Source organism: Triplophysa rosa, linkage group LG15 (assembly GCF_024868665.1).
Source record: "Triplophysa rosa linkage group LG15, Trosa_1v2, whole genome shotgun sequence".
In the NCBI taxonomy this organism is placed as follows: domain Eukaryota; kingdom Metazoa; phylum Chordata; class Actinopteri; order Cypriniformes; family Nemacheilidae; genus Triplophysa; species Triplophysa rosa.
Genome location: NC_079904.1, coordinates 24,312,015 through 24,337,096, shown reverse-complemented (window position 1 = coordinate 24,337,096; position 25,082 = coordinate 24,312,015). Strand labels below are relative to the sequence as shown.

General features: G+C 41.2%; 1 protein-coding gene across 3 annotated transcripts; it reads right to left on the bottom strand.

Annotated features, from left to right (window-relative positions):
* Positions 1–8: 8 nt before the first annotated feature.
* arhgap18 (Rho GTPase activating protein 18) lies at positions 9–24,873 on the bottom strand. Of its 3 annotated transcripts, XM_057353595.1 has the most exons (15): positions 24,681–24,872; positions 18,723–18,913; positions 8,070–8,305; positions 7,327–7,384; positions 6,366–6,514; positions 5,771–5,936; positions 5,499–5,590; positions 5,274–5,351; positions 5,006–5,165; positions 3,907–3,989; positions 3,573–3,779; positions 3,347–3,493; positions 2,224–2,339; positions 1,574–1,629; positions 9–1,404 (listed from the first exon to the last, which is right to left on the bottom strand). In XM_057353595.1, exons 1-15 carry the CDS (start codon positions 24,785–24,787, stop codon positions 1,304–1,306), a joined length of 1,947 nt encoding a protein of 648 aa, XP_057209578.1. In that variant the 5' UTR covers positions 24,788–24,872; the 3' UTR covers positions 9–1,303. The 3 variants fall into 3 exon arrangements, with proteins under 3 accessions (XP_057209578.1, XP_057209577.1, XP_057209579.1); XM_057353594.1 differs by having other exon boundaries at positions 5,274–5,590; positions 24,681–24,873; XM_057353596.1 differs by lacking the exon at positions 18,723–18,913 and having other exon boundaries at positions 5,274–5,590; positions 24,681–24,834.
* Positions 24,874–25,082: the final 209 nt, after the last annotated feature.

The following is a 25,082-nucleotide window of genomic DNA, read 5'->3' as shown; positions in this document are numbered from 1 at the left end:
CACAGACATAAAGAATTAAGCTTTTATTAAAAAAACATTTAGTGGTTATTTCTGAAGCATTAAAACATAAAGTCAGTTCTATCAACTTCAGTTTGCTGCACAAAACAATAATAATACAAATCATGTCTAATCTGAATGACGTCTAGATCATTGTGAAGTTGAGTTTAAAGAGACGGGTCACCCAAAAAAGAAAATTCTGTCATCATTTTCTCACATTTATACAGGTTTGGACCAATCTGAGGGTCTTTGTTTTGCTGAACACACAGGAAGAAATTGGGAAAATGTCAGATGTCGCCCCCCATAGTAGGGAAAATAAATACTATGGGAGTCAATAGGGGACGAGATCTGACATTCTTCTAAATATCTTACGGTGTGTTCAGCAAAACAAAGACATTTATACAGGTTTGGAATAATCCTGTTGTGTGAGGTCAGCTTGACTTCTGTCATCCTTTGTCATAAAAATCTCAAATCTTCATGAGCAGAAAAAGTGATCTTCTCAAAGGTTTTAAAACGTGAAACAGCTCATTCATCATCTACATGAACAAACATGTTACTGGCATCATGACTACAGTAGAGAGACTTCTGCAACTTGAATGACGACAATAATATACAAAATCTCTCATATGTCTTTCATGAAGAAACTATGAAATGCAAGTCTAGACATGTTTGGTTGAGAATATTCGGATAAATTGCATATAGAAAACGTATCAGATTTGTAAGTAGGTAAATATTCAGGTCTCATTTCAAGCCACCTATATAGTTTATTTCCAAAATGAGATCAATCAGTTTTTAAGATTTTTCAAAAATCATGTTTTTTATTGCGCATTCCAATGAATATCAATCAAACAGCAGTTGGTTTGTTTTGATTTAAGCCACAATAACTCAACAGATAACTATCAGTTTAAAAGACATGCTTTTTGAAATTGTTTAAAAACGAAGTTATCTCTTTTTGGAAACAAACTCTTCATATTTTGTCTAATCTGAACAAATGTACTATATGGAGGATTGTTGTGATGTGCTGAAACATGTAGAAGAGTCAGAATCACGCTCTCTCTTTAGCTGTGATATTTGACTTTCGTGTTGAAATGTGGCACAGATATGTTGAGGCTGAACATATGAAAACTAGCAACATTAGTGTTTCTAACAGCAATAAAACACATGAAATGTGATAACCGAGTGCCACATGAAACCAAATGAAAACAGTTTGTTGTGAGTGAGCGTTACAGTTACATGAGAGATGTGTTGATGATGTCCTCTGTAAGGGGTGTGTTGTGATTGGTCGGTTGGCAGGTTTGGAGGTGGGTCAGCCCTGAGCGTGATGAACAGATTTAATGACCCATTCTGCGCTGGGGTTGAGCTCCAGAAGAGCTCTGATGTACGTCTCTTCATCCAGACATCTCTCCTCTACACAAACACACACATGAATGTAAATGACAGGAACAGCAGAATGTTTGTGGTGGTGTTGATGTCTGTGTTTCCTCCTCATGACTTGAATGTCTATCCTAATGTTTGGATATATTCTATTCTATTCAGTAAATCTTTCACTGTACTGTAGAGATCATCAGGTACTCACTGATGTTTCCTCCTGTCTCAAAGAGACACAAATCTTCTCTCTTCACAGTCAGAGACCTGCAACACAACACAAACCATTCAAAAATAGAGTGACAAACGTGTCTTCAGACATTTCAAATGGTTCAGAAAGCTTTTGATGACACGAGTGCTTTTCAAACTGCGATGTGCAGCCCTCTGGTGGGCTCTAGTGGTATTACAAGGATATTTCATTGCAACAGATTAAAATTCAGAACTAGGTTGCTTTTGTTGCACTCTTTGATAATACTGTAAATTATTATTATCAACTATAACATTACAAATCCTCTCTCTCTGTACGTGATGGAGTAGTTGAATAACTGTGTATTTCACATTTACTGGAGTACATGTTAAGCGCTGTAAGAGGCTGTTTTTCCTCCACCTGCGTTACTACACATCATTTCCTCGTTTGATTCATTAGTCTGATGAAAGCGTGCACAGCAGCTTCTTTAACTCGTGGAGGAGAAAGGTTTGACGGATACTTCATTACAGTGTGCAGTGACTGTCCCTCCTGTCACTGAGATCATTATTATCATAATGCATTTGTAAAGACATGTATGTGTATATGATCAAACACACGCCACCATGTCCTCTGACCTCAGAATGATCAGATCTCAGGTCGTTGTGTGTGTTTACCTCTCTTGAGTGAGAAAGCGTGTGAGAACATCAGAAGCTTTCAGATCATCGGTCAGCTGTACGGCCATAGAAACCATCGAGAACTGAGGAGCTTGAACCCGTATGAAGCCTTCAGCCTGAATGCACAACACGTCACAATCACCAAAACACACTCTCTGTCCAACACGTCATATAGACTGATTTCACTCCGCTGCCATGTTGAAATGGAAAGCGAGGCAGAGGTGGGAAGAAAACCAGAAGGACAGACAGACTCTGCAATGATTGGACAGCTAATGGACACAACGGGTGTCTGTGACATGAAAAAACAAATGATGCGTTTAAACCAAGGTTAGATTGGCCGTGTGTAGACTGATAACACATTCTCATGATATAAAACAGATTCTCTTAAAAACACTTGACTGTACGGCTGCTTTAAACAATCAACTTTATCTGCACACATCAGCACTTTATCAACATTTCAGATTCATTTGATGTTTTGATCCTGTATCTCTTAACTCTCTCCTGTAAGGTTTTCTCCATTTTTTAATCATCTTTTCATTTTCTTGTGCTGACTATTTCAAAAATTTCACTTTTTTATTTGTTGAATATGTCAAATACACATTTTCAGCCTATGTAGTCTCTCTCAGTTGTGAGGAAGAAATTCATGTAACACAGTTCAACACAAATGAGTTGAAAATAACGTGACGTGTTGCTGGTAGCGCACACACACGCATGCACACGCACACTTTACTATCTCAGTGGGGACAGTCCATAGGCGTAATGTTTTTATACTGTACAAACTGTATATTCTATCCCTAACCCTATCCCTAAACCTAAAGATCATAGAACACTTTTTGCATTTTTAGATTTGTAAAAAATATTGTTCTGTACAATTTATAAGCTTTTGTGCCCATGAGGACCTCAATTTTGGTCCCCACAGTGACACGAGTCCCCATGTGTTGGTGTGCATTCAGGTTTAGGTCCCCACCGGGATATACAAACATGAACACACATGCACACACACGCGCGCATACATTGATTGACTGTGACTGTAAATCTGTAAATGTAGTTGCTGTGTATTTCCACCGGGTGTCTCTCACACTCACTCATCACACAAGTGTAAATCTTGAATCTGTGAGATCACCTCAGTGTTTTTCTCTGGTTTGTCGGAGGTCTTCTCGCGGTCGTGGGTCATCTTCTTCAGTAGTTTTTTAACGGCTCGGTCTCTGTTCATCTTGCGCTGGTTCTCTGTGTTCTGCTTGCGCACCTGATTCAGAATGAACTTGGGGATCTGAGACAAAAAGCGAGACGTATTTGAGTGTTTCCATCGGGAGGTTTTCTCTCGTTCTGTTCTGGATGATGTCACGTACCGTCCACAGCAGGTTCTGGTAGCGGATGAGAAGCCGGACAATGTTGGCGGTGCCGGTTGCCATGGCGAACTCTTCCTGTTCTCTGATCTTATTGCGAAAGCCTTTACACATGAAGATGTTGGGGGCCATCACCACGGCAACATTGTTCAGAGTCATCTTATTCTTGTCCTTATGATCGATCACCCTCTGGAAAAATTCCATCAGAGCCTAACGGACACGCAAACACAGCTCAAGAGAAGAATACAGCAGCCATGGGAAGTGAAGTGTGAATGAGAGGTGACATTTGAATGTGAAGTGAATGTAAAGTATGAATGTGAAACGAGTGTGTTCTGACCTTCAGCGTGTCTCTGTTGGGTTCTGGTAACAGGAGCACCAGTAGATTGAGCGCCTGGAGCTGCTGTTTCTTAGTTGGCAGCTCTGCTCAGAACGGACCACACAAACCATCACAATCAACACACGTGCGTGTTTAATAGTACTGCCACGAGAATTTGACCTTGTGGGGACATTTTTAAGGTCCCCATGAGGGAAAACTGCTCATAAATCATACAGAATGATATTTATTGAAAATGTAAGACTGCGGAAAGGTTTGTGTGATTATTAGATCAGTGGTTCTCGAACTTTTCAGATCAAGTACCACCTTTAAGAAAATGAGTTGTTCCAAGTACCACCTAATGACCGCCGTAGAAAACCACATGAAACATCAACATTTCAATGAATAGTAGAGCTGTGAATCTTTCTCTTTACACCTCGTCCACCGATTCTAATGTATTGTTAATAATACAAACACTTGATTAAAGAACATGTTTTTTTCCATGTTTTTCAAGTTAGTCAGCAGTAATAGTGGACACAAACCCCTTCTCTCTAGTGCACAGTAACAGGGCTCTGGAAATGACTTTTATGGACTTTGTGGGGACTTGCAAAAAGCAAGTACGACGCGTGTTGAAAAGCAAGACAATGCAGACGCGTGTGGAATTAGCACTTTACAGCAGTAACAACAGCTTTAAGCAGCAGTTCATTCAAGAAACTTCATTTACACGCAGCTGGTCAGAAGAGAGAGTGAGCGTCCGTCTGCTGCCGCTCTGTGCTTGAGCTGAGTTACGTCCACTGATGATCAATAATCAATCATTCATGCAACTATTGTAAAACTGCATATAGGCCGAGATGTATTCCGTATTTATCATGTATTAAACATTTGCAATTGTATTTAAAACATGAAATGTAAATAAATACTGTATATAGAGTTGTATATCAAGTCACGTACCACCGGGGTCTCTTCAAGTACCACTAGGGATACACGTACCACAGTTTGACAACCACTGAAATAGATCAGAAGCCTGATATAAAATCAGTGGAAGTCTACGGAACATGGAAACCCGTGTGTGTGCGTGTGTGTGTGTTCATGCGTGTGTGTGTGTGTGTGTGTGCGCACTCACTGAGCACAGAGAGGAAGGCAGTGAAGTATTCCACAGTGAGCAGAGGGAACGGCAGTTCTCTGATGAAGAGTTTCAGGACACTGGCTGCGTCATGCTGCTTGAGACTCTCCCACGAAAACATCCCATCGTAAAACTTCTGTTCCATTTCCTGACACACTGCCTGACAAATACATCACATTTAGAAGTGCTTTTCAACCTTTCTGAGTTTTGTCAATATAATAAGACACATGTGAGACGCACGTTCATATCAGGTGTGATGACGTCTCACCTTTACTCTAGTGGCCGCTCCAGGTATCCTCAGGACACCCTCTGTGTCTAAGCCCTGCTCCTCTATATGTGACATCAACTTCAAAACAAAAGCGAAAACAAACATTCCGTCAACGCGATCATGCTGCTGTGACGTCATCACTTGCAGCGGCAATGACGCCATGTCGCTCATAGCACACGCTGGCAGGCAGAGGGCGCTGTGGAGTTTATGTGTCTGTTGTCTTACGTGTTGCAGTATAAGAGGCACTTTGGTTCCCGGGATCCTCCGCTGGTCTTGTTCCAACAGAGTCGGGAGAGGAACGCCGAACAAACCTGACTCTACAGACGACATCACACATCAACACCCAACAAACCCTTACGTTTACAATCTGTGCCAATCACATCACACACTGAATCACGGTCAATCCTAAGAAATCTACAGCAGTCATCACAACCGTGAAGTGTTCACAGGAGAAGAGGAAGTGAGGAGTGGTGTTCGTTAGTTTCACAGACACTGACCTCGGACTTTCATCTTCAGCGCCTTGTGAGTCTTCATCTCGATTCCACACGTGTCGAACAGAGCGCTCATCTCAATGACGACAAGCCTGCGAACTTTCTTCATGTCCTCAGTCGACAGGTGTCCGGCTCTCGTCTGGCCCGTCTTGTCCTGAGACACTTTAAAATCCTGAGCGAACACCGTCATCACGTTAGGCTGTTGTGTCAGCACGTTGCTATGTGTTGATATGAGGTGGTCGCTAAGATGAGATGGTTGCTAGGGTTTGTTTAAATCTCTCTCCATTAAAGAGTGACATAATTCCGGACAGGACAGAGTGAGACAGTTCCACGCCCTCACCAGCAGATGTCACTTTTACTCAATAAAAACAATACCATGCGAATAAAACTGCAGTCAGTGACATTCATCTAAATAAAGATGCATACAAATATTCTAATGTGTTTTTTGTGTAACAGGTCAAAGGTCTCATCTGTTATAATCATAAACAGTTCTTCAGAAAGAGAGAGAGAGAGAGAGAGAGAGAGCGTTCTCTCTTAACGGTGTGTAAACTTTGCACCGGTGCATGCTGGGTAAATCAGCTGATTTGTTAATGTTACTCACGGGTAACCTGTCGTCAGCTTCACGCCGGGGCTGAGCGACCTTTAACCCCTCCTTATAGATAAGAGCTTGCTCAGAGAACGACACCTCCAGGTTAATGTCTGTCTCACTGTCAGCTCCGCCCCCATGAGCGTCAGGCCCCGCCCCATTACCTACAAACACAGTTTCACAACTGAGACGAGAGCACACAAACATCACGGCACACAGCCTCGCTCATGTCATACAATACACCATACTCGCTTAAGTTATAATATCACGATATTTTCAGCAAATGGTTAAAAACGATACAAAATGATTTAATGAACAGTGTTTTCGATCATATTTATGCTGTATGTGAGAAGTGACAGAATCAAGAATGAAGTTTAATTTAACCTTCTGTAAAATAAATACACATACGGTATATATCGAATGAAATATTCATGCCATGAACCCTTGAATAGGTCTATGGTGAAAAAGCACATTTAGAAAATGAAATCCAAAGCGCAGAAAACAGGATTCATCTTGATGCAGGTCAGACACGGCATCGCTCTAAAAACACTTGTGATATATCATGATTACACTCCCGATACAGTCAGGTCTTCACAGATAAAGAAACAAACACTGTAAGGTTGCAGATTCTACGATCAAGCTATCTGAAGTCAGCAAAAGAGTTCCTCAAAGAACCACAGCAGTGATCCATACAACAACACACGGCCCAATTCAGTCATGCTTACTTACTTACGGAACACACGATCGAATACTGATCTCATTTTACACACGGTTCAATTCAACTTCCACCGCTCTTGATTCTGTCACAACATAACAATTATGGAGTATTATTTACATCTTGTAAATACTGAATATTCCGTTTCATGTTGCAGTGAAAATCAAATGTTCTTCACATCATACATATAGAAATGCACAGTGCTGATCGTGAAGTAATGCTGTAGAGACAGTCAGAGAGTATGAAACCGAAGACACACACCCAGTGTTTGGACTTCTGGTGTATCGCCCAAACTTCTCTCTGGGGACGTCACATCAGCCTTCATTCACAGACAAACGCAGAAAGAAGAACTGTTACACACGCGTGCAGATCACATGACTTCAGGAGATGTTTGTGATGCAGACTCAATTAAACACCTGTGATTGGCTGAGCTCAACAGACAACTGAAAGATGTCACGCTTCGTTTATTCATCACAGTGTATGTGCAGAGAATGTGATGATGATGACTCATACAGTGAACAGCCAATGGAAACTGAGGGTTCGGGGTGTTTGTTGTGTTCAGCTGGTGTGCGTGTTATTTCTATGATAAAACCACAGTCGTGATTTGTGTCTGATGTCACTCACGTCAGAAACAGCTCATAACGGGCTTTCTTCTTTAAAGTCATGACACACTAAAGCCTTGTAACAATACGATACGTGACACAATACTGCGCTTACAAAAGTGTTTTAAACAACATTTACTAAATGAATTTATATTCAAGAAATGAACTAAATATCAGACATCATTGAAAATGAATAAAGCATTGTATAAGTCTGTCTCTAAAAAGAACATTTTACGATATAATTGAAATGAAGAAAGCTAAACAAGAGAAAACATCTTGTTGTCACAAACAAAGAAATATCTTCATATGATCATATCCCGATATATATCGTTACACCCCTATGTTAGGGATTATTCGTCTGTAACCTTGTGTATGATGTGTTACGTATACGCCAATGCTTACTGTATTTTCTGAAGAGGACGACGGTTTGAAGATATCTCGGACGTCTGGGACGCTGTAGGGTTTGTTTCTTTTGCGTAACGTCTGTTTAAGGGTTTCCACGCGCCTCTGGACGGCGGCCACTTGCGTTCGGGTCAGCGTGGACAGAAGCACGATGCTATCCTCACCATCTGTCGCAGACTCGTCAAACAGTGTCGCTAGCCCCGCCTCCGTCAGCCACGCCTCTTCCTGTTCACCTTCTGTAAAACATGAGGAAGTAAAACGCACCCTTAATAGTGCACTACACAGTGAAGGACAGTGAGGTACTTACATTCACATCAAGACGATGTGCTCTATTTTAACGATCTAAGCGCATGGTCTAAAGCGCAGGGCACTTAGGGCATGTCCGAACCCACTTTTGCTAATTTAAGGACGGGAAAAATGGTCGGCGCATGGTCTAAAACGGTTGTCTCAATTCTCATAATGAGTCATGGGAGTCGTGGGCAAAACGTGCAGTAAACCAATCAGAAGCTGTGTCCCAAATGACATACTATACACTATGCACTTAAACTATGCACTATGCACTCAACCATGCAGTGTGTAAAGTTTAGAAGGGTAGTATCGTCCCAAATGGAATACTAAACGGTTTTATACTAACCAGAAGTATATCGGTTTCCCAGACGAACGCAAATGACGTCAATCGCACGGCACAATGCGTGTGAATAAAAATCTATTTATACATTGTACATTTAATGTAGTTAAATGTAAACTTTAGTCATCATCAGATTGAAGCGTTATCATTCTGCAGGAGAGTTTTGCTCGAGCAGCGTCCGATAGCAAAGAAACTGCGACCGCTGAGTGCGTGAAGTGTCCACAGTTCCACACTTCAGATTTTCGGTTGAAAAAGTGCATCATCTGGGTACTTCAAGTGCACTTCTTTTTTAAGGATTTTCAATGTGAACACACTACTCAAACTATTAATACTACAAAATGGCGTGGAATAGTGCATAAGTGCGTGATTAGGAACGCACTGAGGGTCTCATCTCTTATTCCCTTTAAAGGGGTCATGTGGTGCAAATATGTGTTTTTCTGTGCCTTTGGTGTGTTATAAATTGCCCATGCATGTATTATGTCGTCTTTACACAGGCGAGTTAAGGCGTTTCTGTGGCGGATTCAATTTCTGTGTAAAGATGCAATGCCGCATGAAAGCCGGTCTAAAATATGCCGGCTCTAACCCTCCTCAGACCTCCTCAGTATCAAAGGCGACTCTGATGCGGCCTCTGAAGTCTCTGGTGTCCCCAGAGTGTGTATGTGAAGTTTTAGCTCAAAATACCCAGCGGATCATTTATTATAGAATTTTGAAGTTGCCCATTTTTGAGTGTGTGTAAAAACGCACAGATTTTGCTTGTATCTCTTTAAATGTTAATGAGCTTTTCGTCCCAGCCCCCTCTCCAGAGGAGGGCGGAGTTTCAGGAACTCGTTGCTGAGGCTCTCACTAAATCCATGGTGTTTCGAGTCAGATCCGTGGGCGTGGCTTGTTGGTTTTCATTAAATTCTTGGTGTTTCAAGACTTACGAAACCTTTACCCTAACCCACACCCTAACCCTAACCTTACTCTATCCATCTAAACTACCTATGATTGTTAAAATCGCCAATAAAACACTGTTGCGTGATGACGTCAGACTCGAAACACCAAGGATTTAGTGAGAGCCGATGCGTACCGGCCAAAACAAAACATCAAAATGTCAGTAATTGTTAGTGGTGTTCAGCCCTATATGTACGAACCGGAGTCTGACACTGATGGAGACACAAGAAGAAGTGACAACCTTAAGAATGGAACAGGACGTTTCCGAATGGTTAGTTGTAATTTTGCAGTTATTGTGAAATGAACGTTCTTCAAGTGATCGATAAGCATTAGCATGGTCCGTCATGATAATGTATAAATCGCTGTGCAGGTGCTCGTGTGGGAATTGCAGTAAAATGATTACAGAGAATAAATGCTGCATGGAGGTCGAGCAGGTATAGTTTAGCGTAACTACAGTTATACTACGCGTTCAACGTTGTTCTATCATGTACTGTCACACTTACTTTACGTATTGTTTACGATAAGCCCGACAGCATGTGAGGGCAGCGTCAATAAATACAGTTAGACGCTGTACTTCTATTGTTAGCAACATTACCAATATAGCGCCATAACAAGCACATTAAGAGTGGCCATTTTGAAAGACTCATCAGCAACTATATGAGGTGTGATACTTAACGTTACTGCTTCTGCTGGATATGAGGACTGGGCACGAAGTGTTGGTATTGCTCCCGGTTTCAGTAGCAACCTCGTTGAAAGTCCAGCGTTGTACTGGCCCTCATTCGTGAAGCAGTAAGGAGTGAAATGATTGGCGGAAACGTGAAATAATTTACCGATTCTCAGCGGGACATTGCCTTCAAAAATGAAATTTAACCATGCTGTTCTCTGTAACTCAGCTTGCGGGAGTCTATGGAGACAGTTATGCTGGTCGGTACATCCTAATACAGAACAACTGTAGTGCCCACCGTGGCACAGACATTGTGTAGCTCCAGTGACGATCTAACGATGGCGACTGTTGTACTTCCCACATTGGACTGTGTCTCAGCAAATAGGGCAGATCGTCACCACTGCTGGGCAGGCTTTACCATTGAGTGACGACATTAACGGCAGAATTCAAATCTTTGCTTTTACCAGCAGGGTTTTTGAATTACGCAAATTGTTAAAAAAGGAGTGAGCACATTTTTAACTGTTTAGACTGCTTGTTTACAGACACTGTGGACACGTATTAAAGTTTAAACACATTATAAAAGTGACTTTTGCAAAATACGTGCCCTTTAATAACAACGCAGATTTTTTTAATAATTCAAACAAATTTTTCGTTTTATTTTTTCATAAAATGATTTAAATGTTTGGAGTATTTTTGTTTGTGCTGTGGCTGTTTACTCAGACAGGCTGTGGCACAGTTTGAATGCATGATGTAAATTTTGAGTTTTCTGTTTTCAGCCATTAAAATAGTTTAGATTAGTTTTTAATGGCAAATTACATTTATTTAGTTTCGGTTCTATTTAAAGTAAATTTAGAAAAATGTTTGGAGTATGATTGTTTGTGACTGTGTGTGCAAGGAATGCAGATTTTTTTATTTGAACTTATTAAATTCAATTTTATTTATATAGCGCTTTTCACAATGTGCATTGTTCCAAAGCAGCTTTACAGGAGAAAAACTGAAAAACACAAAAAAGGTCAAACACAGCATAGTGCATGGTGTTTATAGAACAAGCAAGATCATTCTAATAAATAATATCTAATAAATGCAGTCTCACAGTGGTTTATTTAGCATATTTTGCATTAAGTGAATGCTTGGCTGAAAGATGTGTCTTTAATCTAGATTTAAATTGAGAGAGTGTGTCTGACCCCCTTTGGTGGATTGAGTTATTCTAGGTGTTATCAAAAGTCTGGAGTTTTGAGCTCTTAGAGAGCGTGATGGGTTGTAGTGTGGTAGAAGCTCTGTTATGTAGGTAGGGGCTAAACCGTTTAAGGCTTTAAAGTGATTAAAAAAACTTTAAAGTCAATAAAAGTTCTTTAAAGTTCTCATGACATGAAATATTATTTAAATTCCTCCTTTAGCTCCTCTCCTTCTTAAGGAAAAAACCTTCCGACACGTGGGACATGATCACATGCAGACCTGTTTGTCGACATTATGCAGTGCTGCATACCGCAGGAGTTATTTAAATAGCTCTCGTGTTACTTAAGCGGATGGGTCTGCGCAACACGCACATGAAGTCGAACACATTATAAATCACAAGCTTAACATTACTCTATATTGTGATGAGAGTGTGTGTGATTTTCTTACTGTTTACCTCAAAACAGTCAGATCATAATAATGTAAGTGTGCTTCGGTCCAGATCGTAAAGTGAGGACAGTATGATCTACATGTATGGGGTACTGAACAGTATGGGGTCAGCTAGGAGAGGGGACATGTAGGAGTGGGGACAGTAGAGTTAGGACAGTAGGAGTGGGGACAGTAGGAGTGGGGACAGTAGAGTGGGGACAGTAGGAGTGAGGACGAGTAGGAGTGAGGACAGTAGGAGTGAGGACAGTATGATGGGGACAGTAGGTGTGGGAAAGTAGGAGTGAAGGGCAGTATGAGTGGGGACAGTAGAGTGAGGGCAGTTATGAGTGGGGACAGTAGGGTGGAGGACAGTAAAGAGTGGGACAGTTAGGAGTGGGACAGTATGAGTGGGGTCAGTAGGAGAGGGGACAGTAGGAGTAGGACAGTAGGAGTGAGACAGTAGGAGTGGGGACAGTAGGAGTGGGGACAGTAGGAGTGGGGACAGTAAAGGAGTGGGACAGTATGAGTGGGGACAGTAGAGTGAGGACAGTAGAGTGAGGCGAGGAGAGTGAGGGACAGTATGAGTTGGGGGACAGTATGGAGTTGGGGACAGTAGAGTGAGGACAGTAGGAGTGGGGACAGTAAGGAGTGGGAAGTAAGAAGTGGGGCAGCAGAGAGTGAGGACAGCAGGGATGAGGACAGTAGGAAGTGAGGACAGTATGAGGGGACAGTAGGAGTGGGAACAGTAGGAGGTGGGAGTAGGAGTGGGTAAGTAGGAGTGAGGACAGTATGAGTGGGGACAGTGGAGGGGGACAGTATGAGTGGGGTCAGTAGGAGAGGGGACAGTAGGAGTGGGTCAGTAAGGAATGGGACAGTAGGAGAGGGGACAGTAGGAGTGAGGACAGTAGGAGTGAGGACAGTTAGGAGTGGGGACAGTAGGAGTGGAGGACAGTAGGAGTGAGGACAGTGGAGGGGGACTAGTAGGAGTGAGGCCAGTAGGAGTGAGGACAGTAGAGTGGGAAAGTAGGAGTGGGGACAGTAGAGTGGGGACAGTATGAGTGGGGACAGTATGGGTGGGGACGTTAGGAGTGGGACAGTATGGAGGGGGAAGTATGAGTTGGGACAGTAGGAGTGGGGACAGTAGGTGGACAGTGGAGGAGGACAGTAGGAGTGGAGGGACAGTAGGAGTGGGGACAGTAGATAGAGAGGATGGGGACAGTAGGAGTGGACAGAGGTGGGGACAGGTAGGATGGAGAGAGATGAGGGCAGGGAGTGAGGACAGTAGGAGTGGGAGACAGTAGGAGTGGGGACAGTATGAGGAGTCGGAGGACAGTAGGAGAGGAGGACAGTAGGAGTGGGGAAGTAGGAGTGGGGACAGTAGGAGTGAGGGCAGTAGGAGTGGGGACGTAGGAGTGGAAAGGGGACAGTGGAGTGGGGACAGGGAGGGACAGTAGTGATGGGGTCCAGTAGATGAGAGGACAGTAGGAGTGAGGGACAGTAGGATGGGGACAGTGGAAGTGAAGGACAGTAGCGCTTGTGCACAGATGCCCGACCCTAGGAGCGTAAATGATTTGGGTCTCATCCGGATAGGATTGAAATGCAATACGACAAATATAACGACAAATGATTTTGTCGTTAGCCTACATATCCAAAAGCATCTAATTGAGGACAATATTTCATACACGAAAACGATCTGGTAACATTTACTGTAACACCGGACCTGTTCATTTACCTGGTCGACAGTGACTTTCTGGCTCTTTAAAACAACTTTTGCCGTCTTTCAATTCATTTAAAATGTTGCATTTATATCCTAATATTGTTTTTATCCTAAAGTATGCATTGTTATTATTAGTGTCAGTATTTTTTTTTAGTTTATATCGTTTAATTTAAGGCATTATTTTATAGCATATTGTTAGAACTGTGCTTTTGTGGTTATGTTCAGCATTATTTCACATAATTTTAATTCCTGTGTAAATGCATTTATGCCGCTTTACTCAACTCAACTCAACTTTATTTATATAGCGCTTTTACAATTTTCATTGTTACAAAGCAGCTGCACATGAGACACATTGACTACAAGCAAAACAATCAAAGTTGTACCTGCAAAAACAAGAAAAGTTTGAAAACACAGAAGACAGACACACCCACACACAAAACACTCCACACACACAACACGCACCAACACACACAGACACAGAGACACACACACACACACACGGATGCGCACGCACACACACACAACACACACACACACACCACGTACGTACACAGACAAGTACGCACACACACACACAACACACACACACAGCACGTACACACAGACAACCACACACACACACGCTCAGTGAGACACACATTTAGGATAAAGGAGAGAGAAGCACAGGTCAAATATAACAGATAATAAATTCCTATATGCAATATTAATTAAGTAAAACTTTAAAATTCTAAAGCAGCCCCCCCGGTCAGGCAGATAGTGCAAAAACAGTATGCAAACGGTGGCGAGGAACCCAAAACTCTAATCGAGAAAAAAAACCTCAGGAGAACCCAGGCCCAACCAGGGGATTCCAGTTCCCCTCTGGCAAAAGCTGCTGCCTCTGCACAAGCTCCAGAGAACTTGCACAACAAGGCTAAATAAAATAAATAAACTTAATAATAAAATAAATTATAGTTTAAGATTATCATTAATAATCTAATAGCATTTGAAATTTTGTGGTGAAAACATGTCAAGAGACCGCGTCCTTCTTTATCCAGCTTTAGAGCCGCATTAACAGTCTGTGTAAATACTAGGGATGTAACGATATCAACATTTCACGATACAATAGTACCTCGATATGAAGACTACGATACGATATTTATTGAATTTTGTGCAGGAAAAAAACAAAACAAATGAAGACTTGGAAAAATGTGGCATAAGTGTTTATTAAACAATGAGTGAACAAAGATCACTTTTTTTTTTTTAGATTAGGTAATTTTAAAATGCAAAGAACAGTAAAGTCAGTAAGAAACAGGAACTAACATAATAACATAAAAATTAATAACATAAACATTTTGAGAACATGAAACATGAAAAAATTAACATGAAAAAAACTGATAACATGAGTTGTTTGTCAACTTTTAACAACTCACAAACAGTCAGGTACTCACCTCATTCACTGCTACACTCACACACTCACCTCATTCACTGCTACACTCACCTCATTCACTGCTTCACTCACTAATATTTTTTTTTGCTCCTCGTATCTTCATGAAACTTTTCGGGGTGATGATGTAACAAATGTCTCTTCATATTAGTCGCATTCCCCGAATTGTACTTCACCGCAGTGTCTGCATATTGTTTTTTGTCTGTCCGTCACCTTTTCTCCTTTCTCGTTACTTGTCACGGGAAAACCGAAATGCTTCCACACTAGACGTCTGCAACCCGACTCGAGCCCGATGGGGCCCGAAAAACTTGCGGGATTTGGGTCGGGTTAATGTTTAATGAATAGCCTCATATTCGGGTTTGTAACTAAAAATATATAGGCTATATACAAACAAGTTTGCGTGCCGTGGAGTGTGCTTGCGTGTTTGCTGCGTTGTGACCACAAAAAAACACGAGAGAAAACACACACTTTTCACACAAACTGTTCTGCGCACGTGCTGCTGCTCTTGTTCTCATTGTCACAACACAGCAGGTGATGGTAAGATGAGTGCGATAAAGCAAAAGATTAGCGATAGAAAACGTATGCAGGGAAAGCTGCACTCTGGAAGAATGATGATCTTGTCATTACTGTCAAGACCGGCCCGTAGTGTCCTCAGCATCCCTGCAAGTGACGTTAGCAGCCGCAGAAAGAGGAACTTCAGTGCAGCTGGGATAACTTTTAATCAGAGGAGGACGGCGCTTAAACCAACACTTCCAGAGGGTTCAACAATGATTTTTGACTTTAACACCTGTTCACCCACAGCAAAGTTTAGTTATTGGTAAGTCTGTGCTATTTCTTATTTTTTCTTGTGTGTTCACTGCTGAGGGGGCCGCCGTGCCTTGATGAAACTGTGTTTGTCTACATGTAGCTATTTGTTTAATTATCATCGCAAGCAATCATAAAATGCAGCACATTTCAACAAAGCTTGCTGTTCAACGCACTTCGGGTTCGGGCTTAAAATGTAACTGTAATGGTCGGGCCGGGTTAAACAATCTCGGGTACGGGCCGGGTTCGGGCTTTCGTTTAAAGCCCAAGCAGACATCTATTCCACACATCTGATTTATAATTTGCTTTAGCTTCAACAATTTGTAAATCCGTTTCTATGCCACTAGCGGCATCCACCATTTTCGCTCAACTTGATCTGTAGTGGGGGCGGCAGCAGAGCGCAGAGGATGATGGGCACGCATGGGTTGATGGGAATTGTAATTCCCGCTACCCTGAATTCGCTCCATTTGGCTGAAAAAACTACACTTTGCCTGGAAGATCTATCGTCATGCGACCACGATAATATCGAAAGATTTTGCTATCTCGATACTTTGATATTTACAATACCGTTACATCCCTAGTAAATACACATTTATGCCGCTTCAGATTCGGTTTCTGTGCCGCCTTTGCTGTGTAAAGAGGCCATTAGACACGTAAAATTGCACAAATGAAAGTGTGGGAACAAAACTCTATCTAAAAGCGAACGCTCACCCAGACCTGCCAGAAATGCCTCGTGCAGTGTTTCCCACAGGGTTTTGACAGACTTGTGGCACACACATGGAGCTCATTGGAAGAGAGTACATGGGAACACGGAAGAGGAGGATGCGCACACGGCCACGCGCCACTCACACCAAACAATTCAGGAAAGAGAGAAGACGCAGAAGCGCAGTTTATGCACTAGTTAATCGATCACAGATACCGTTATTATCCCGGATGGATAAAAAATAACAAAATGTGAGGTCAACTATACTTGGGCGGCCATTAATGTACCTGGGCGGATCGCCCAAGTAAATGCATTGTATGGGAAACGTTGTCGTGTAACCACACCCCCACAAATCTACGTCAGTTGGTGGTCTGATTTGACTGAGACCGCCCAAATGTGTACACAAGTAAGGTGGGCGTACCTGTCAGTACAATTGAAGAGGAACCTGATGTTCCAGATATGGTCAGAGGCGTCACATTTCCCTCACACGCTTGCAGTATTCCACCAATCACTACGCACTGGTGAACTGGCCAATCACAGCACACCTCGCTTTTCAGAGCCATGAGCTTTGTTAAAAATCTGTGTGTTTCAGAGAGGCGGAGCAAAGAGGAGATACAAAAATGCACGGTGTGTGGAAAATACAGCGTTTATCAACCTTAAATCCTGTTTACACATTACATCACATCTAAAACAAACCATAATATTCCTTTTAGCCGTGTCATATCAACGCTTTAAGAGCCAGTTGCGCTCGTGCTATGATGGACTCGCTATTTACACAGCGGAATTTGCAAGAGCAAAGACTGGACGCGTCTCCAGAGAGGAAACGCATTTGCTCGTGTGCAAGGTTAAATCACGCCAGCAGACCATCTACAGCAGTGGTTCTCAAACTGGGGGCCCCAAGATGGATCCAGGGGGCGTATTTAATTAAATATTGCAATTTATCATCAATTTTATCCAATCAAACTTCCGAAAAATAAGACCACCAGCCAAAAGAATTGATGTTCCAGTGTCCAGCTTTGTATAACTAAATATGTATTTGGTTTAATTAAAATTTGAAGTTTAAGTTTAAGATTATAAGTCTTCATTTGGGGTGCCGCAATGCGATGAGCTCTACACAAAGAGAACCACTGATCTATAGGACCAGCCGGATTTTGTGTTTTTATGCACACAATAATAACATTGTAATCCAAATTTATTGTTAATATGTGTGCTGCGCGTCCCTCTGTGTGTAATAAGCAGAATGTACGCACGCTGTGCACCCGCCTATATACGCATATTTCTAACGCACTCTATAAATAAACAAAAATATATTGCGCTGTTGACTTTAGAGCAGGTTTCAGTCGCTCAGTGGCGTTGTCTATTTCAGTTGCCTCAAAATAGCAACGCGTCAACAATGCACCTGAACACACCTCGTTTTCAGACCAGCAGGCCCATGGGCGCAAATGCATTTGCTATTTCAGTAGTTCTCAACCAGGGGGCGCAGAGGTACTGCAGGTGGGGTGTGACAGTTCCCCGAAGCCCCAACCTTCGGAACTCGATCGCAAATGCACGGAGGAACACGATTGCAAATTGGCAGAGGGCGATGTTCCGTCTGAAGCTGCGCGCATGAGCGGCCACAGAAACTCATTGTAGGTCCTGTGCAGTGCAATTTTAGGCTACGCACAAAAGCTTCATATCTACAAACGTCCACTCAGGAAGCAGCAGTTATTACCTCTACATCATCTTAAGAAACAGGTCGATCATATACTGTAAGTACTGTCATTTCAGAATAAGCGCATGTCTCTCTCTCTCCCGATGAGTTCAGAGTGTGCGTGAAGGGAGTGGCGTGTAAATAAAGTGCCTTTTCATATATTTCTGAACTTGGACGGCTGTTTAAAGCCGTTCCTTTTTCTAAAAGCGGCCAGATGTTGAGGAAGTCACAACTTCTTCTGTCTGTAGGGCTAAACAATGCCTGAGCGTGGGGTATATTGTACGATCTTCCTGTTGTTCTTCAACTATACAGTAAAGACAAAGACATTCCAGCACTGAACACAGATTTTCTCGTCCAAATCTGCTAATAACAGTACAACAGAATCTGCATTTTCATGGGTTTTACTAAAAGATTTTTGCTATAAGACACCAAAACAAGAAAGTGTGTTTCTACTTAAAGAAGAAGTGTGTGGAAGTGAAGTGTTTTTACCATCAGGCACCTTCAGCTGGACGTCTTCAGGCTGTTCAGCATCTCTGGTGTGCTGAATGATCTCCAGCTCTTTAAAATAATCCACCATCACCTTCTCATCCAGAGATTCCTGTGAGTTACAGCGCTGGTGCGGACTCTTCCCCGCCGCCGGACCTCTGGACCTCTGGACATTATACTGACCCATCTTATGGCTGCGCATGTGTGTGCACAAACACATGGAACACGTCATCAATCAACACACCAAACTCTTATTATTACTATTAAACTGATCATGTATTGTTCAATGACAACTTTTATTGCTTTTTTGGCTCATTTAAACATATATAGTAACATTCAGATTATGAATGTAATTTATTACGATTGACAGTTTTAGCTGCTCCTAGTTCACCAAATGTGATGTCACCAGCAGTCATGATGTCATTCATAACTTAATATCACATATACATACAAAAGTCTGTATAATAACCTGTTTAATGCTTATTAAATATTCACGTGTCAAATATGACACCAATAAACAAATTTACAAAACATTACACCGTGTCTACACAAGACGCAACGCGATGTGACACGAAAACAGACAATAAGAACCCATAATAATTGTACATTTTGTCCACACTGGATGCGGTGCGACGCGACACGACAAACCCATTAAAGGGACACTTCACCCAAAAATGAAAATTCTGTCATCATTTACTCACCTTCGAGGTGTTCCAAATCTTTATAAATGTCTTTGTTCTGATGAACACAGAAGAAGATATTTTGAAGAATGTAGGACAGCAAACAGTTCTGGGGCACTTTTGACTAACATTGCATTTTTTCCTACTATGGGAGTCAAAGGGTCACAGTCGCGTCCAGTGTAGACACGGTGCTGACAATCAATATAATCAAAATCACATAGAGCAAAAGCACAATGACTGAGACATGAAGTGTCACGAAGTGATAATGATATTGACATGTCAAATTGTTTGTCGTCATGGTCCGGTGGAATAAAAGCCTGCTAAACACAAAGAACTGACGTAAAAGTGAGAGAGAGAGCACGAGTACAGTTTCGTCACGCTGCGAGGAGGACGTCTGTCATGGTTTAGTCATGAACCCAGCCAGCGTTTGTCACGTGACCGAGAGAACTCTCATAAAACCCTGACAGTGTTACAATAAAACCACAGAGAAACACAAAACCTCCAGCACAAACACACACACGCAACACAACACTGACTCCATGATCAAACACACACACTGAAGAGTCCAGCCACCAGCTCCCAACAACAGGAACGCCGGCTGTTGCTATGACAACCGCTGGAATGCCGCTGCTTAGAGACGCCGAATGATCTTTCTAACACCACTCAACACATGTACATACATTCAACCATTCAATCAGCTCCAAACGTTTCAAGACAATGTGAAAGTCACTTTAGGTCTGTGATATTTTTGTGATATGTGTGAGAAGTCAAACTCATATTAGTTGATGAGAAGTGTACTTTACTTTACTTTACTGAGCTGAGATTAATGTGTCATGTGTGTTTTTACTCTTTAACACGTACGGTTTAACATTAATGCATTACACTGACAGGTTGACATGAAGCTCTTGATGTGCACATCATAAACGCATGACTTTGCCACACACTTTTTATTTCTCAATATAATGACAAGGTCTTTCTTTCCTAATATCACAAAACATCATCATTCAACATGAAGCTGTTCTTATGAAGACTAAACCGGTTTGTAATAATGAAGTCATAAGCACAGGTGACATTATGGACGGTTCCTCATTACAGTGTTCAGTAAAATGATGTCCAGTATGTTGAGTCTATGAGAAAAATGGCCAAAACTAACCCAAAAGCTAAATGAACTGAAAAGGAAATGAAGCCAGAGGAACACATCTACAATCATACACTCTTTATAAACTCTTGCATATTATATTGATTTGAACAGAGTTAAATCAAGTTTATTCTTCTTCATCACACATTAATCTCAGCTTTAATCGTGTTCTAGTGAACTTCTCAAGAACAGTCAAACAGGTGCTGCACAAGACCACGTGTGTGTTGTGTTAATGGAAAAGTGATGATAAGAGTGTTGATTCTGTACCCGCGCTCCAGCGTCACAAACAGAAAGAAGAAAGAAACACACACTCATCTCACAGACACACCACACACACACACACACAATCACTAGGGTTGGGTACCGGACTCTGTACTTTTAAGGGCACCGACCGAATTACATCGGTACTACCGAGAATCGATTCACATTAAATCAATCGGTGCCAAATTTCGGTACTTGAGAACGCATCGGGTACTGCGCGTGAGCAGGTACGAGAGAGAGAGAACATTTTACTTCACGCAAAGCGAAACTAAAACCGCTAATAAAGCAGGCTGTCCTTATCAACGTACAAAATGAAAATAAACACTCGACTCTACATATGGTTATCATATTTATATTATTTATTTCACTTGTTCTTGTTTAGAAAATTAAGCACAGACGCAGCCGGCACGCACACACATAACACTGCGCTGAACATTTAAGTTTGTTGAGGCGCTTTGTGTTTTCTGTCCACCAATGAATAAAATCATCTCATGAAGTCCTGAAACAAAGTTATTAAAGACAGATTAGAGCAGTGGGTGGAAAGAGGTGAGTGAGGCCAACCGTCAAGGTGCAGTTTAAAGCGCCGCAGGAGACTGATGCGCATTTACATCATGTGTTATTGTATGATCAACATTATATATTTATATGTAATTCTTTCAGTATCTCTGATAAAAATGTATATTACAAATCAATCTGTTATTATCAGTAATGATGCTGTTAAAAATATTTTTCTAGACTTTTCAAGTTTTGTTTTTCTATATTATCTAATGGTCTGTTAATGGCGGAGGCCTCATGGTTTCGGTAAATTATCACACTGCATGAATAAATGATTATGTGTGTGAGGAGGAAATAGAATAAGCTGGTTGTAATAATAATGCTGTAGTTATTTCTATAGTCTTTGTGTAAAATTTCAACAAAATGTTTGAATTGAGAGGTTTGGACTTTTTTTCACTGAAATAAATAAAGTAAAGTACCGAATTCCAGGTACCGTTTTGGCTAAAAAGTGAACGGTACCCAACCCTAACAATCACACACACAACACAGACATACACACACACAAACAATAAGCCTAACCATCACCGAAAACATGCATGTGTACGCATGTTTTAGATTTTCCAGAAATATTGTTCTGTATTTATAAGCTTGTTTACACGTAGAGCGCTGAATGTTGGTCAGGACGGGGTCATGAGTCTCCATGAGTTTGTGTGCATTCGGGTTTAAGTGTAGAATACACGCATTACTTCATGAGATTCACCAAATATCTGGATATAGAAACTGCTTTTGTATGATTTTGCACAACAGAATTTGTCCTCTGTTGAATCTAACAGGCCGGTCTGTTTACAAAAAGCAGATGTGAGAGCAAACAGTGAGATTATACACAGACACCCTGACACACAAACAAACCCGTCTACTCATGTAGACAGTAGTTCAGTAAACAGCTGTTGAATGAGGAAGATCTCATTCACACACATCATCATCTGATCTGAGAACACAATAAACACCCAGCATCTCATTCCACAGCCTAAACACACACGGAGAACAACACAATACTTATTTGTCATTTAGCAGACACTTTTATGAAGTCTACAAAACCCATCATACTCAGAAGGTGTCTATCTAGTGAGTGATGAACACACAAACACACACATGTAGATGCAGCGGTCCGTCAAGTTTAAAGGGACAGTTCAGCCCAAAATGAAAATTCTGTCATCATTTATTCACCCTCAGATTGTTACAAACCTGTATACATGTCTTTGTTTTGCTGAACACACAGGAAGAAATTGGGGAAAAATGTCAGATCTCGCCCCCCCGTTGACTCCCATTATAGTAGCGAAAATAAATACTATGGGAGTCAATGGGGGCGAGATCTGACATTCTTCTAAATATCTTCCTCTGTGTTGAGCAAAACAAATACATTTATACAGGTTTGTAACAATCTGAGGGTGAATAAATGATGACAGAATTTTCATTTGTGGGAGAACTGTCTCTTTAAGGTGATTTGCCCTGAGACCCACGACTGTCTGTCTCTCTGACCACTGCACCCTACACTGCTGAGACTCAAACCCTAGATCTCATGTTGACTAGACACGTGCTTGAACCAAATATACAGATGCTAGCCATGGCCCGGGACTTTCAAGATGTCAAAATTTCAAAACCACTTCCACTAATTTTACATTATACCGTTCCTAAAGTATGAACTGTTTCCTTCATAAAATCAACGGAAGCATGTTGTAATTGATTGTTTGACATTGTTTATGTTTAATCCAGTACAAAAACACAGAACTTTGCTGACACACTGTGCTCCTCGTTTACTCATACATGCGCTGAATCAGCAGATGAATCAGATTTCACAAGAATTCCTTCCGTGTTTTTCCACATGGCACACGTCATGGTGCTCTAGATATAGACTCAACACAGTTAGAAAACAAGTTCTAATCGCAAACTCTTCCAAGTTATATAGCGGTGCGCCATCAGTTAACCTCATACACCAACAAGCGCAACAAAAAAACACAATTGAACCTCTACTTTTCAGTCAATACTCTTATATTTTCCCCCATCACGAACAACAACTTTTGCAACACAACAAAAACGACTTGTGGTTTCATAGTTTGATTGATTTAAACAATCATAAACAACACATTTCACGCATCATCAGAATCACGTGTCTGCAAACAAACTACCGAAACCTTTTAAAACAGTAAACCCCATAGCAAAAAACAGAAGCAAGTTTTTATTAATCATACATGATGAGACATTAATGAAGTATATTTTAATAGAAAATAATACATGTTACATTTTTGTAAATGTGGAAAACTATCTGTATTGGTAATGAGCACGGAAAAACGGTGTGTACACAGCGTGACAAGAGAATATTAAGCTTTTAACTAGAAAAATAAAGGAGTCTGTTAATGGCTGGAATACACTACAAGACTTTTAAAATCTGAACAGAGTTTTTTAAACTAGACATCACACACTTGCAGACTTTTAGAAAGTTTCAGATAGAAACACACTAACTGATCAAATCTGCAGCCTGGCACAGACTTTCTGCAACAAGTCCAGACTGAAAATCTGAGCAAAAGTCTTGTCGTGTATTTTAGCCTTAACCTGTTGACCATCTGAAATGTACTGGTAGATGTGTTTCTACACATAAAATCAAACTTAATATTTGTATGTGTGTGTAACAGTGAGTCTTTTAAAAATGTGTATATCACGATTTCTTCATTTTTATTATACATTAATATTCTGTTAAAGATTTTTTTTGTCATTTGAGAACATCTTGTAGTTTTAATTTTACTGATATGTTTAAATTACAACATGCACTCAGACTAAACGAGTTACCGTAATGAGAACTTCAGCATTTAAAAGCAATAAAATACATAAATAATCAATTAAAATTAAAATTATGCTTTATACAAGTTAGAGAACAAGTATGTTCATTGTGATCATTTTTTTGTGACCCTGAATGATGGTTTATGATCAATATCTTTACTGCCATTACATACTATTAAAGTAACTACTAAAGTATACAACGGTATTTTGAAAATTAACCCTAGTTTAATTCTCGTAAAAGCGTAGTAATCATGATTTTTGTCAGATTGATTAGCATTTGTTTGAGCAGACTTTCCGTACAATTATCGTGGTTAACCTATGGTTACTGTAATAAAAGCATAGACCTTTGTACTGGGCTGTGTCTTAAAGCAAATGAGTGTGTTTTTTATGTGTTTAAAACCCAACGAGTTGTCTACACAGGCAGCATTTCTATGCCCCACAGCCGACTATAAATACGGCGACCAAAAACGCGTAAAGATGTCGTGAGCGCGCGAGATGTTGAGACCGAGCCCTGCTCTCGTGCGTAACGAATAAAGTGTCTCCCTCACTCACCTCTCGGTGTGTTCTCTACTGCAGCTGACGGCCGGTAACTCTTCATTGTTACTGATGAAGGCGGTTAACACGACGCCCCGATCGCTCTGCTGTCGATTCATGATCATCACCGCATTATTATGACACCGAACGCTCAACTGTAACTTCAGACAACTTCAGCTGGACTCTCCCTCAGCGACACAGCTCACCAGCAGCGCTACCAATCATACCGCGAGGAAGGGTCGGCTCATGAATATTAATGAGTTGACGTCACGTTCGCTCGCTGAGCCACGCTGATTGGCTAGAGGCAGACGTTTTATTAAAGAAATAGTTTTCACTCCAAAATGAAAATTCTTCACTCGCTCTCATGTCATCTCAGACTGATGAGACATCCTTCATTCAGCTGAAAACTAGCGAATATTT